The sequence below is a fragment of the Prinia subflava genome, chromosome 12 (genome assembly GCF_021018805.1).
Source record: "Prinia subflava isolate CZ2003 ecotype Zambia chromosome 12, Cam_Psub_1.2, whole genome shotgun sequence".
Taxonomy (NCBI): domain Eukaryota; kingdom Metazoa; phylum Chordata; class Aves; order Passeriformes; family Cisticolidae; genus Prinia; species Prinia subflava.
The window spans coordinates 2033390-2046983 of NC_086258.1; the positions used below are offsets into that span (position 1 = coordinate 2033390).

At 50.6% G+C, this 13594-nt stretch overlaps 1 protein-coding gene across 9 annotated transcripts in view; it reads left to right on the forward strand.

Moving 5' to 3' along the window:
• The window catches only part of LOC134557278 (histone-lysine N-methyltransferase EHMT1-like), a 119457-nt gene that overhangs the window by 50268 nt on the left and 55595 nt on the right, over positions 1 to 13594 (forward strand). For 6 of the 9 annotated variants that reach the window (XM_063410133.1, XM_063410132.1, XM_063410134.1 and 3 more), the window contains one exon: positions 5980 to 6067. In XM_063410133.1, coding sequence (XP_063266203.1) covers positions 5980 to 6067 — 88 coding nt within the window. Of the gene's footprint in view, positions 1 to 128; positions 283 to 1526; positions 2316 to 5979; positions 6068 to 13594 lie in introns of those variants that run through there. The other 3 variants (XM_063410136.1, XM_063410135.1, XM_063410137.1) reach the window with 3 other exon arrangements.

Consider the following 13594-nt stretch of genomic DNA (forward strand, 5'->3'; position numbering starts at 1 on the left):
ACAATGCGGTTATGAAATGGCAGCGCGGCCGCGCTGAGCATGCTCGGGAGCTGCCTGTAGGGGGAGGCGAGCCAGAAAGATGATCTAATTCCGTGCAATTCTTGGGATTGAAGGAAAAGACCAGGCTCCACTCTTAATGACAGAGCAGAAAAACCAGGCCCCACGCCGGGGACGAAGCCCGTAGGCCATGGAGGAGAGGGTGTGAGGATCTCCCACCTCCAGGACTTCGGGTGCTGGGCAGCGCTGTGTCGCTTTCTCGCCCTCCAGCAGAGTAAGGCCTTGGTGAGGTTTTGCTGTAGTTATTAGAGGGACAGGCCCGAGGGTGCAAGTTTTATGATTATGATTATTTTCATTATTATTTTGTCTTTTTTTCCCCCCTTCTCCCCGTCCGCTTTCCCGGCTCGCAGGCACCTCTGTCTCGCTGCTTGGCCGCTCGATGGCCGGAGGTGACCCAGGTGGAGGTGGTGTGGGCAGCCCAGCCAGCTCCTCGTGGTCCCACGGGAACCCACGAGGGGCTCTCCCTCCTCTGCTGCCCCATGTGCCCTTTGGCTGGGCCCCATGGGCATGGGCAGGGGGACAGGGACCTGCTCCACTGGCTGCGGTGCTTTGGGGCGGGAGGAAGAGGAGCACAGAGGCTGAAGAGCCCTGTTGATGGGGGTGAGCTGCCTCCCAGCTCCCCTGCCCTGGACTGCTGGAATCTGCTTGCTCCAGGCTCCTCTTGGTGCTCTGGTTTTGTCCTGGCTCAGCCAGTTCCTGGGGACTGGGTGTTTGTGAAATGGCTGGTTTGCTTTTGCTAGAGATAGTGATGAATCTTGGTCTCCATTTTAGGGTTTTCTTCCCCCCCTCCCCTCCCGGGGTCTAGGAGAAGGCAGGCAGCAGCTGGACTCCTTGCTACCCTCAGCCCGTGGAAGGAGGGGACGCCTTTGTCTGCTCTGGATTTACATTTGCCTGCACACACGAGTTGCACTGGCTTTAACTCTACTGGGATGCAGCTAGATGGGCCTGGAAGCAGTGAGGAAGTGTAAATTGATCTGCCCTTTCCAGGAGGGCACGGGCTCTGCAGACCCCCCTTGCCTGAAGCCTGCACGCCGTCGTGGAATGCCTTGGCTTGGGAGAAGTCACTTTAAGTCCTGTTGTGTTTCATGCACGTGTCTCCATGTTCCCAGCTGTTGCATGCAGGGACTTGCACCTCTTTCTGTGCTTCCCCCCTTCTCGGGGAGTTGACTTGTGCAGCTGGAATAGGAGAGAGGACGTGGGGGTTGAGAAGGAAATGTTTCTTTTCTATGGAGAAGAGTCTGGATGAAAGGATTTCAGGAGACAAAAGAATTGCAAAGAATTTGATTTGGGAGCAAACTTCAGGCTGAGGGCAGTGCTTGTTGTGAGCTGCAGATAAAATCCCATGTTCACATGATTGCATGAGGCTTATAAGGAAGTGGCCTTAGCCTGAAAAAAGGAGCTTTGAGACTGGTGACTGCTTGGTAGGCCAGGTATGCTGGTGGTTGTGTTTCCTTCCTTCTCCAGATCAAATGCTTCTGTTGTTTGTAATGACAGGCCCGTGGTCAGCGTCCCCACGAGCCTGGAGCCCAGGCCTTGCCCAAGCACAGTGCTGAGATCTGAAATGAGCAGCCTCCCCATGCCTACAAGAGAAGCACTCTCTTTCTACAAACATTCTCTTAATCATTACTTCCTATATAATTAACTACAAAATGTTTGTCTTCTCTTCAAGGCAAAGGTTATTATGAGCAGACTGGTTTGGATTGTGTTATTTTTATTTTTTTTTTTAAGAGAAGGAGGGAAAAAATGAGTGAATAAGAATCTGCCGCTGCTGGGGTTGCATCATTTGTTGAGAGATTTGCCTCTGCTTTGCTCTGGCGTTGCTGCAGCCTCGTTTTCCTGGCTGGTGGGAGCTTTCCCTGGGGCAGTGTCCTGAGTGGGGTCTGGTGTCACCTCAGAGGGGTTGGTGACCATCTGGAGGCTTCCAGGCAGGATCAGTGCTGTCCATCCCGCAGAGGCGTTGGTGCATCCGCTGCCCCGGATGGGAACAGGCACTTCCAGGGGTCTCCTGCTCCCAGCCCTCCTCCAGATGGACCTGCTGTGAGTGCACGGCTCTGCTCACAGTAACGCTGCTGCCGAGCCTCAGGTTCCCAGACCGTTGATTTTTAAGACATAAAAAAAAAAAAAAAAAAAAAGAAAAAAAAAAAAAAAAAGACCCTGGTGAAGGTAGACATCTTGGCACCTCAGCCTGCGCTCCTTCCCGGGCTGCCGGGAGAGCAGAGAGCTCGGGCTCATGATGTAACTCTGGTCCCTTGGGCTCGGTAAGCTGCAATATGTTGGAGTTTTGCTGTGCATGTGTTGTCTTTGCCTATAAAACCTGTGTGGACCTTTGCGAAGGGCACCCGGATGGCTGATGAAAATGCCAAGGAGAGGAGGCTGCAAAAGCTCTTTCTGTGTTTCCCAGCTTTGTTCTTTTTCTCTTCTTTCTTCTCCCTTTTTTTTCTTTTTTCTTTTTGGTGGGGTTTTTTTTGGCCTTTTGGGTTTTTTGTTTATTTGTTTGCTTGTTTTAAAGGCACCACTGTAGTTTGTAGTCATCATTTGTTTGGAAATGCTGCAGAGCCTTTCCTTGGCCGGTCTGACCTGTCTTCCATCCCCTCCAAAGACCTCATGGAGGACAGGAAGCTTGTTTTCTTGTAAACAGAGGCAGAGAGGAAAAAACTAAACCAGCACTGGCTCCTCTGCTTCGCTCCTCATGGCTCTTAAAGCCCTTTCAAAGACCCAATCAATCTTCCTTCAGATGCACTAATTTTTTCTACCCTTTGAAACCTAAACATTAATGGTTGGGGGGGCGGCAAGAATGCTTCGTGGCTGGTGGTGTGTGCTCTTTATGGAGCTTCTCCAGCCACGGATGGTTAATAATCAGTCTGGGGTGGGCGAGGGGATGGAGGCAGCCGGCTGCGGGAAAGGGGGAAAGGAGGAAAAAATAAATGGAGCGAGTGAGACTTTTATTGTGAAGCAGCGTGTGCTTGGCAGTTGGCTTTGTTGGGACTGCTGCAAGAGCAGACATTTCTCGGCGGGGAGGGTGGGTATAGGATTTCCCTGCCAATCGGGAGCGGACGGATGGGGCATGGGGAGGGTGAGCAGAAAGGGAAGTTTGCTCTGGATTTAAGGGAGGGGAGGGCAAAAAGACCCAACACACTCACACACACACACACACACAAGCTGGAGGTATTGACACTTGCGGTGAAGTTGGTGCTAGGTTGGCTGGGTGGAGCTGGGTGGGAATGAATGGTGCTGGGTGCCCCATGGGTGCCCCTTGGTGCTGGGTGCTGATGGAGCAAGGATGGGAGAGCGCTGGCCTGGGGGGACGAGGCTTCAAGCACTTTGCAGGGCTTTCCTGTAGCTTCCTTCTGATCAAAATGCTTCAAAATTCACAGTTGGCCTTTAATTTCATTTTCATTGTTTTGTTTTCTACCTTGATGCCGAGTTTTTGTTGGGAAGTCGTAATGTTGTCGCCTCTGCTAGTGAGGGGTTTGTCTCTGAGGTAGGAAGCAGGAGAGCCTGTGAGATGCCACCTCAGCCAGCCTTGCCTTGGCACCCAGCTTTTGTATTCTCAAAGGACAAAAGTGATCGTTTCTCTCTTGAAGTCGGGAATTCTGCTTTGAGAGCTGGGCAGGCAGCTCTGAGCTGCTGGTGACTGCAGTGAGCAGGGAGGGTGGTCAAGTTCTCATGGGCTCCTGGGTTCCTGCAGTGGCTTTTCTTCATGGGCAAGCAGCAGCAACACCTCTGTGGAAGGGAGAGTATGGGTGGTGTTTGTAGTGAGGGTACTGCTTAGAAAATGCAGAAAAACTTAAGCTCAGATGGCTAAGAATGGCCCCTGGAAATCCTGGGGCTTCTTGTATGAGTCAGTGGAGTAGCAGGAATATCAAGACCTCTCCTTGTTGCAACAAAGGTTGGGAAAACAAACTGGTCCCTGTTCGACTGACTGAGGCTCTTTATTTGCTGCTGGTGCCTGTGGCGAGGGCCTGGGTGCCCCTGGCTGTGGTGGGAGCCAGGGGTGCCCTCGAGCACTCTGAGCTCTCTTTGCTCAAGTCTTGCAGCAGGATAATCCATGAGAAAACCCAAGGTTATTCCCGGTTTACGAGAGGTCTGGCTAGAGGAGAGGTAGGGTTTGCAAGCTCATGTTTGCAGCAAGGATATATATTACTGGCTCAGCAAATAAATAAATAAAACAGCTGCTCTATGTTCAGGGTTTGGGCTGTGTTTTATGATCATTTCTCAATGGAAGCTGTTGGCCAGTGTCTGCTGAAGGTAGGTTCTGTGTCAGGCTGGGCTGTTCTGAGCTTTCCAATGCTCACAGCAGCTTTTTGGTCTGTGACTGGAGATCTGAAGGTGCTGTGCTCGGGATGTGGCTGGGTTTGTATCTGATTGTGCTCGGGGCAGGCTGGGGACAGGCAGGGACACGCAGCCACCCACAGCCTCTGTTCTGTGCTGCAGGAGCCATCCTTGAAGTGCCCTTAGCTCCGGGCCTGGCAGGTGGTGGAGGCTTTCCCAGCAATCTGTCTCCCTCCTTCCCTTGCTGTGTGTCTCTGCCGTGGTGGATTTGGGTGCAGGACAGGGCGATCCTGCTGGGATTGGGTCTGGATGAGCCCTGCGTGGGGCTGGGGGCTGCTCTGCAGCACCTGCCAGCACAGGGCATTGTGCTGAGCTCACCAGCCTGGCAGGGTGGTGGTGGCAGCTGCAGCAGCTCCAAAGCCCATCTCAGCTCTGGACAGTCCCACACAGGCCTGGGCGAGCTGCTGGCGAGGTTTGGGAGCTGCCACACCGGGCTCCATGCGTGTCTCATCCCCCTCACTTGCTTTAAGGGAGGTGGGCAGGTTGTTTTTCTTTCTTTATCACCCAGTGTGCTTTAAACCCTGTGATTTGCATGGCTGCAGGCACCATCTGCTCCCTGTGCTGGCCTACAGCAGTTGGCTTGACCTGGGCTCATTCTTGTGCCGCGGCGCCGGCAGCGCGCTGAACCCGGCACCGACCTCCGGCTCTGCAGGGCACTCCCCATCTCTGCCTCCACACCATTCTCCCCTTAAACACAGCTGTGGCAAAGACCCCTTCTAGTTCATTTGTTTTTTAAATACAATTTTCCTTCTGGTTTATTTTGGTAGGGTGTTTTTTGTTTGTTTGTTTGTTTGTTTTGTTTTGTGGTTTTTTTGGTGGGGTTTTTTTGTGAGTTTTTTTTTTGAGGTTTTTTTTTGGTCTTGCTACTTCAAAATAGAAAGAGAAGGTATTAAGGCTGCAAACCTGAGCTAACAACGTGATGCCAGGCGTGTGAAAGGCAGAGGAGATGAGCAGGTGTTCCCTTTGTACATGATTTTTTTTTTTAAAGAGGGGGAAAAAGAAAAAATGCTTTCTATAGAATTAAAAATAGAGCTCATTAACTTTAATAAACATGGATGTTATGAATGAGGAGTTAGCTGTAGCTGAGTGATGGTTTGCATTTTTGGATGTTCGTTTGAAAGAGCTACAAAAAAATCCAACCAAGCCACCAAAAGCATGTGGGCTGGGAATGTTGGTAAATGAGGTCGTAGTGAGAAGTCTGATAGATCTGCCTGCCCCACCCAAAGCCTGAAAAGTTTTGGGGCAATCAGAGTCACCTCCTTGAGGTGCCTTTCACGCAGATGGACTCAGCTGGATTCCCAGGCACGTTGCACTGGGAAAATCTGTCTGGCTGCATCCTCCCCAGAGCTGGGAGGTGCCAGCCCTGGTCACAGCCCGGAGCCCCTGTGCTCCTCGGCTGTCAGCTGGGCCAGCCTTGCCGTATTTTATCTGTGACCTGTGCCTTGGTGGCAGCTTCCTGGCAGCCTTTATTTTGCAGAGGGAGGTTTGGCTGTGCTGTAAACAGGATGTGTCCATGATTGTCTCTTCTTCTGAATGCATCGTGTGGCTGAGCTCAACCCTGATATTTCTGTTTTTTCTCCCCCACCACAGAGAGCAGTGCTGAGTAAGGGAGAGCCAAGGAAAGACGGCTGCATGAAGACTGAGCTGCTGAAAGACATCACCAACAACAAAGAGGAAGGTGAGCACCTGCCCTGGTTGGGAGTCAGAGCTGGCTTGTGAAGTGGGCATGTGATGAGGACAAAACTGGGGGCTTGGAGGTGTGCTCAGTGCCCCCAGCACCTCAGGTGTGCCTCCACAAACACAGGCCCCCTTCTGCTGTGTTTACTCTCAGCAGGGCTCTTCCACTGAAGATGCAGATTTGCTTTTCAGTCCATCCCTCACCACTCCCCTGAAGAAGGAGATCTAATTTTCACTTCTGCTTTGGTGTGAAGTGCACAGGAGTTCCTTTGAACTTCCTGTGTGTGACTGGTTTTAGCTGAACTCTGATCCATCCCCACACTGACCTTTTCCTCCCTCTAGGAACATCGACTTTCTGTTTTGCTGTGGGTTTCTCTGTTGCTGCAGAGCAGCCCCAATGGCTGCGGGGTGGCTGGAGGGGTCAGGCACCCCACACCTCGTGGCTCCTGTGTGGGTTCTGCAGCTTTCACTGTGCAGGATGCAGCACAGGTTCAATTGACAAAGTCTTTTCCTGCAGGGTTGTCTGAGTTACATGCACACAAATCTAAAGGCTTAATAAATGTGTCAGTGGGATTAGGGAAAAAAAACCCACCACCCTTTATCTTTCCCCCAACTCCCTCTTTTCTTTCCATGGTTTTATTATTCCTGGACTAGTTACTTCTCATAGCTCTTCAGGGATTTGGTGTATTTTTGTTCTCCTTTCCATAATAGAGCATTAGGGAAGCACTGAACTGGCCCCATCAAAATCCCTACTCTTATCTAGAAGCAAAATTTTGGACTTAATTCAGTTGTGTGTGAGTACAGCATTGCTTTTTCTTTCTTTTCTGTCCAGCATAATGTTTTGTCAAGCTGCTCTGGTTAGAAAATAAGCTCAGAACAGAAATTCTGAATGCTGTGTCAGGTGCTTGGATATTAACTGGGAGCACAGGAATCCTGCTGCCAGCAGTGGTGGCATAGGGATCTCTGATCTGGGCAGAGCAGAGACAAAGTCTGAGGTGTCAGGAGGTGCCAGTGGGAGGTTGCATTGCTCTGGGGGAAACTCACTTTGATCCCTTGCCTTTCTTAGCTCAGGATTGTAAAGCTTGCTTGTGTAGCTCTTGGTTGATCTTAAGGTGTCAAGAATCTGTGGAGGTAAAAAATCCAAAAGGAGGGTGGGAAGAGACATTTTTGTGCCCCTTACTGATTTTGACTTGGAGCAAATGCTGTGTCAGAAGGAAGCTGAGAGCCCTCCCTGTGCGGGAAAAGTCTCGAGGCTTCACAAGGTGCTGAAATTCCAACCACTCCAATCTATTCCAACCACTCCAGGCTCCGTTCCCTGGGAAAGGAGGCTCCTAAATGTGAGTCTCCATTCTTCTGGAATGTTCAGAACGTGTTCCTGCCTCCCCAGGCACACCACAAGTGTCACAGAGCATGGTGTGTGTGGTGCTGTGCTGGGACACTGTCCCTGCTGCCCCTGGCTCCCCAGCTGGCATCCTGGGAGGATCATCCCCACCAGAACATTGGTTCACGGCCCAAAAGCTGTTAATAACAGTGTTTAGTGCTGGCACAGGATTCACGTTTTTGACTGTTGCATGAAGATGAAATCGTTCCAGCAGACTTGCAGGATGGCATGGAACAGTTCCTTTGAGCCCAGTGTCCTGGCTCGGGGATGGAGCTGGGATGTGTGGACTGGAAAAGCACCCTGAAGCCTCAGCTTTCTCTCTTCAAGTTTTCTTGAACAGTGATTTCTCTTGAGTGAGGAGGATGGTGCTGTTGAATATCTTTGTCAGTAGCACAAGCACAGGTTTAGTTTGTGCTGCTGAGGGTGTGTTTGATGGGAGCCTGCAGCCTGTGACTGAACCTGCTCTGGATTGTGTTCCCGTTGGGAAAACCCCCTGCAGGTAACCTGTCAGTATGAAACCTGGCACCTGAACTTCCAGAGGCCTGAAGCTGCAGATCCAAAGGCTGACTAAAGGTTCTGTTTGGGCTAAAAGCTTCATTGTGAATTGCTCTGTTTGCCCCTCTTTTCACTCCCCCCTGACTCAGAAAGGTGCTGATGCTGAGGGCAGGTCAGGTCCCCATTGGAGTTGTTAGCACATCCCATAGCTCCACTGCTGCCTCTGAATGGCCTCGCACCAGTTCCACCTCTGTACAGCCCTGAGCTGTGCCCGAGTCCAAGACAAGGCAGGAAATGCAGGTAGCTTGAAGCCTTGGCTGATATTTAGGGGTCTGAGCCCAGGCAAGGCCTGTCAGCTGCAGTGGTGCCTGTGAGCACTCCTGGCTCCAGCACTGAGAACATCATCATGTGGAGATCTCCACGAAGATCTCCTGTTGCAGGGAAGGCTCCTGCTGTGCTGGGCCAGTAGCTGAGCTGCCCCAGTTCATAATCACAGAATCCCAGACTGGTTTGAGCTGGAGGAGACCTCAAAGCTCATCTCATTCCACCCTGCCATGGGCAGGGACCTCTTCCACAGACCAGGGTGCTCCAAGCCCCATCCATGCTGGCCCTCATTGGTGTGCTGCTGGAGGCAGTGGGCCTTTCCTGGGGGTCCTCAACCTGTCAGCCTTCATTTGGGACATCTCAGCAGCTGGGGATGGGTTCCTGGTGTTTGGAATGGGGTGGGTGCTCTCAGGGAACATCCTGAGGCCCTTGGGTGGGCAGATGGGGTGTTCTGTTCTTTGTTCCTCAAGAGGGAGATGTTGCACAAGTGCCCTGTGGTTCCCACCTGGGCTGTCCTCTTCTGCCTTCATCCTCATAAAGAGAAATAATTGAACTTTAAATGTAACATGTCTTTGTAGGAACAAGCTCTTTGCATGTTCCAGCACTTTTATTTTCAGTTCTGGGGGTGAGTCTCAGCCTGTGGCAGTTGTTCACTAGGCTCAGTATCCCTGTCTGTGTAAAATTGCTCAACTCAGAAAAAAGCTGTGGCTGAGGCTGTTTTGTGGTCCGTGGGAAATGTTCCAGTTCAGTTTTACATGTGGGTGTGAGCTTAGGTCCAAACTTCCCTTTGACAGGGTGGGGAAGGGGGCAGGGAGATGGGAGATGAGTGGAAAAAAAGCTTTTATTAGGCCATATTGTCTTTAGTCTGACTCAGAGAGAAACTATTAAAAAGTGGTTTCTTTGCAAGAATTGCAAGTGAATTCAGCTCTCCTTGTGTTCTTCTCTCCCAGCTCTGCGTCTCCCTTGACCTTTCAAGGCAAACCACTCCTTTTCTGATTCCCCAAGCCCAGGGGCGGAAAGTTCCAGTAGAGCAGCAGCACAAAGGAGCAGGAATGGGTGTTGGGAATGAAATTCTCCATTTGCTCCAGTGTTTCTGAGCCTTCACCCAAGGCAGCTGCTTTGCAAGAGCCACAGTGCTGGAGCCTAGTGCTGGGTGAGACCTGCACAGTCACTGCTCTCAGATAAACTTCAGCCTGCTTTGAGAGACTGGCAGGGGTTTAAACTCCTGGAGGGGCCTTTTTGGTTTTTTTTTCTTTCTCTCCCTCTTATTGCAGGTAGGAAGCTGCTGTGAGCACAGAAGTGCTGCTTTCCACTGAGCAGCTGCAGCCTTTGCATTCCCAGGTGCAGGGATGGCAGCTTGAAAGGAGGGAAGGACTAATCTGCTCTGCTCAGGTACTCGGCACTGGGATCCCCTGCTGAGGCTGACAGCGGGAGGCCAGGCAGAGCAAAGCGATGCTTCAGGATTTTAATGTTCACCCAGCTGTGCCCCAAGCACTCCCTGGGCTGGGGCCTTGCTGCAGGCAGGATGTGCCTGTGGCAGCCCTGGAGCAGGAGCAGCCCTTGCACCCAGCTGGGCTGGGGCCTCTGGCTGGGACACCACAGCCCATGGCAGAGGGATGGATGAGTTTCATGGAGGCTCTTCACCTGCTCTGAGTCATTAAACTCTTGAGCCAGTTTAATGTTAATGTTCAAGCTGTGTCCTGGGTGCTAGGAGGGCCAAGGGAATGCTGGAGGGTCAGGGGAGATGATCCTTTCTTTCCGCTCTACCACATCTGGAGTTTTAGGTTCAGTTTTGGTCTTCATGGTTCGAGAAAGAAAAGGAGCTGCTGGAGAGGGTCCAGCAGAGGCTACAAAAGTGATGAGGGGTCTGGAGCATCCCTCACATGAGGAGAGACTGCAGGAGCTGGGTGTGGTTAGTCTGGAGCAGAGGAGTCTCAGAGAGGATCTGGTTAGTGCACATAAATATCTCCAAGGGGTGTCAGAGAATGGTGCCAGCCTCTGTTCAGTGGTTCCAGTGACAGGACAGGGAGCAATGGCCATAAACTGAAACACAAGAAGTTCCACCTCAGCATGAGGAAGGTAAAAAGAGCTCTGGATCAGGGAGGGTGTGGAGTCTCCTCTCTGGAGACATTCCAAACCCACCTGGACATGTTCCTGTGTCGCCTGCTTCATGGAGGAATGACATCTGTGGGCTGGGACATCACCCATCTTCACAAGGGCTTGGGGGGAAGAAGAGACCATCAATAACTCACCCCAGAGGGGAACTTTTGCCTGAAAACACATTTGTCTGCATTTCTTGGCTTCAAAATGCTCTGCTTTTTGCCCTCAATCCCAGAATCAGAATCCCAGGCTGATGTGGGTTGGAAGGGACTTTAGAGATGATCCAGTTCCAGCCCTGTGCCATGGGCAGTGATGCCAGCGTAGGTCAGGCTGCTCAGGGCCCCTTCTAGCCTTTGGTGGTGAAGGGGGTGCTCTCCTTCCTGAAGGATTCAGGGTCTCCAGCTGCCACCTCTCCCTCATCTGTGTGGTTTCAGCCCAAACATCTTCATCCCTCTGATGGCAGCTGGGCTCTTCTCTTTCCTTTTGGTTGGAGTTGGAGGAGGAAGAGGGGAGGGAAGTGCTGGAACACAGAGATTAAAAGCAGGTGCTTTTCTCACTTTTATCCAGCAGGACAGTTGGGTATTGAATCAAAGGCTGTGGGATTTGTGGTGTTTTAGGGATGATCTGCAAAGCGGTTAAGGTAGAACATCTGTGAGATGTGTATGTATATAAATACAGCTGTGTGCACTTCTTAGTCTGCATTTCCAAATCCTGAGCTTTTCCTTTAAGCTCTGTCTTTGCTTAGTTCATTTAAGCTAAGTTCATTTAATCCCTGTCTTTGATTAAACGTTTCTCTTGCAGCAGCTGAAGCCTCTTGGCTCTGCTTGGGCTCTGTGCTGAGGGCTCTGGAAATGCATGGAAAATCCCACGGGCAGAAAGGGTTTTGCCTCCACCAGTCCTCAACACCAAAAGGCTCAGAAAAAAATGTGTAAAAATTCCAGATAAGATAGTAGTGCATTTGTTGCAGAATGTATTTTTATTTCTGCTTGTTTTCTTTCCCACTCTTTTCCCCCAGACCTGGTAGCTGCAGTTTGGCCTGGAGGACGAGGGCTCCTAACATTTGCATATTTTCCTTATTTTTTTCACTGAGCAGTGAACTCCAAACTTTAAAAAGACATTTAAGCCTTTATTTTTTTCAGAGCATTGTCAATGTAATACTGAGTTTTGACAGCTGGCCTCCCTCAGATGGGAAGTTTCTGTGGGTGCTTGTCCTGTTGGGTCCCCGCAGAGGTGAGTGTGTCCCCTCTGGCTGTGGCAGTGAGGACAGTAACACATCTCTTAGACAGCCTCTGCCCACAGATAAGTTTTGGCAGGCTGGACCCAGCTCTGGCGAGCTCCAGGCCAGGACTGGAGCCAGGACTGGCTCTGCTGAAAGGGTTGGAAATCCCAGCAGGCAAAGATAGTGAAGAGGAACCAGTGTTTGAGCTGGGAGAGCAGAGGTGGCTTTAATTTTGCCTAATTTAGGGATTTTTTGAAGTTATTGTTCTAATTCTGAATTAATCCAGCTCGTTTCTGCTTAGACATGGTAGCAGGCAGGTGAGACATGGTGCAGGCAGGGTGAGTTTGTCCAAAGGTGTCTAAAGTCAGCCTGTGCTGCTTTTGGGCTGTGGCTTCTCTCTGTTGCTTGCAGTGGTGGCTTAGGGACCCCTGGAGTCTGAGATGCCTTTTAGACACCTAAAATTAGATGAGGTGGTCTCATCCTGTCTTAGCTTCTCCCCTACTTTCGTCAGAGTCTGTTTTCTTTGGGGAATTTTAATTCCATTTTGAACAACTGTGATGTTCTGAGACAAAAACTTGTGCCTGATCCTTCTGCCTGAGCCTGGGGAGGGCTGGGAGCTTCAGTGCTCTCAGGGAATTGTTAATTCAGAGCAGGGATTTAAATTTATTAGTGGGTATTCCTTGCCATGTGGAGTCACAGGGATAATGGAATAGCCCAGCCTCCTGAGTCTTACATTCCTTGTGTTACTAGAATGTACCCAGCCCCTAAATATTGTGTTTTTACTGAAGTTTGTGCCAACTTGGTATCAACTTCAAACACCACCAGTGTTTGGGCACGTTACCTGGGTTTGAAATGAATCCAAGCTCAGATGGGCATCCAGGCAATGTTGGGGTCCATGGGAGAGGCTTTTCCTGCTGCATCTGGAACTGGGGATGCCAAAGGAGCTTTGGAAAGACTGGGATGCTTCTAATTAATAAGGTTACTTCATGGATGCAGGCCAGAACTTCCTACCTTTTATTTCTTTTTAATTAAAGAAAGGATGGTTGTAGATTAAAGAGCAGTGAGCGAGTTGGAGAGAAAACTGAATGTGGAAAAAAACTCATTTTGGCCTACTTAGAAGGGATGAATGCTGTAAAGTCACAAAGTTTCAGAGAAATATCAACTTTAGTTTTATAATTCCCTTGCACTTGCAGCACAGGAGCAGAAAAGCTGCTGAGCAGCATTTTCAAGGGGAGAACTCAGTGCCACGAGGTGTATTTGAAACAAGGATTTTAGCAGGTTTTCAGTGAGGCTTTTTTTGGGTATGAAAAAGGGGGGATGCAAAGGTCACGTCAGGAAGAAGTGTTTCTTTAGGTGTCTGGAGCTGTTGAGGAGCTGCTGTGGACTGTTTGATCCCGTATTGTCATGGTGAGGCTCCTGCTGGCTCTGGTGTGTGTTCCCATCCCTGTCTGAGGGCCAGAGTTCAGCAAGGGTGTGGAATATGTGGAGTTGTGCAGGTGCCCTTGGTGAGCCTGGGGTGCCAATTCCCATTTCCCTGTTACCAGATCAGGTGGCTTGGCTGGGAAAACCCGACCAGCTCTCTTGAGCTGCCATACAAATTGTGATGCAGCTCTTGACACAAACTGATTCTCCATGGGGAGAATCTTAAATTTGTGTTGGAAATGGGGCTGATGGGGGGTGCTTCTTGCAGGAGCCCGGAGCTGTGCAGGAGCTCGGAGCTGTGCAGGAGCTCAGTGTGTAGAAAACAAAGCATTCCAAACTGTTCATGGGTTTGTTTCAGTGCTGCCAGAAGAGGGAATGGGAGAATGGAGGGGTTTACCCCAAAGAAAGGGAGGATCCTGCTTGCAGTGTCTCAGGCTTGTTGGAGGCTGGAGGGAAACATGGGTTCTCTTCCTGCTCAGTCCCTGGCCTCTGCTGTGAAATTCCTTATCTCTGTTTCATCAGATCTGTGCTCACACAGGTTTGGAAGGCTGGTGCCACTTCCACAGTCAATCAGATTTCATTTCACA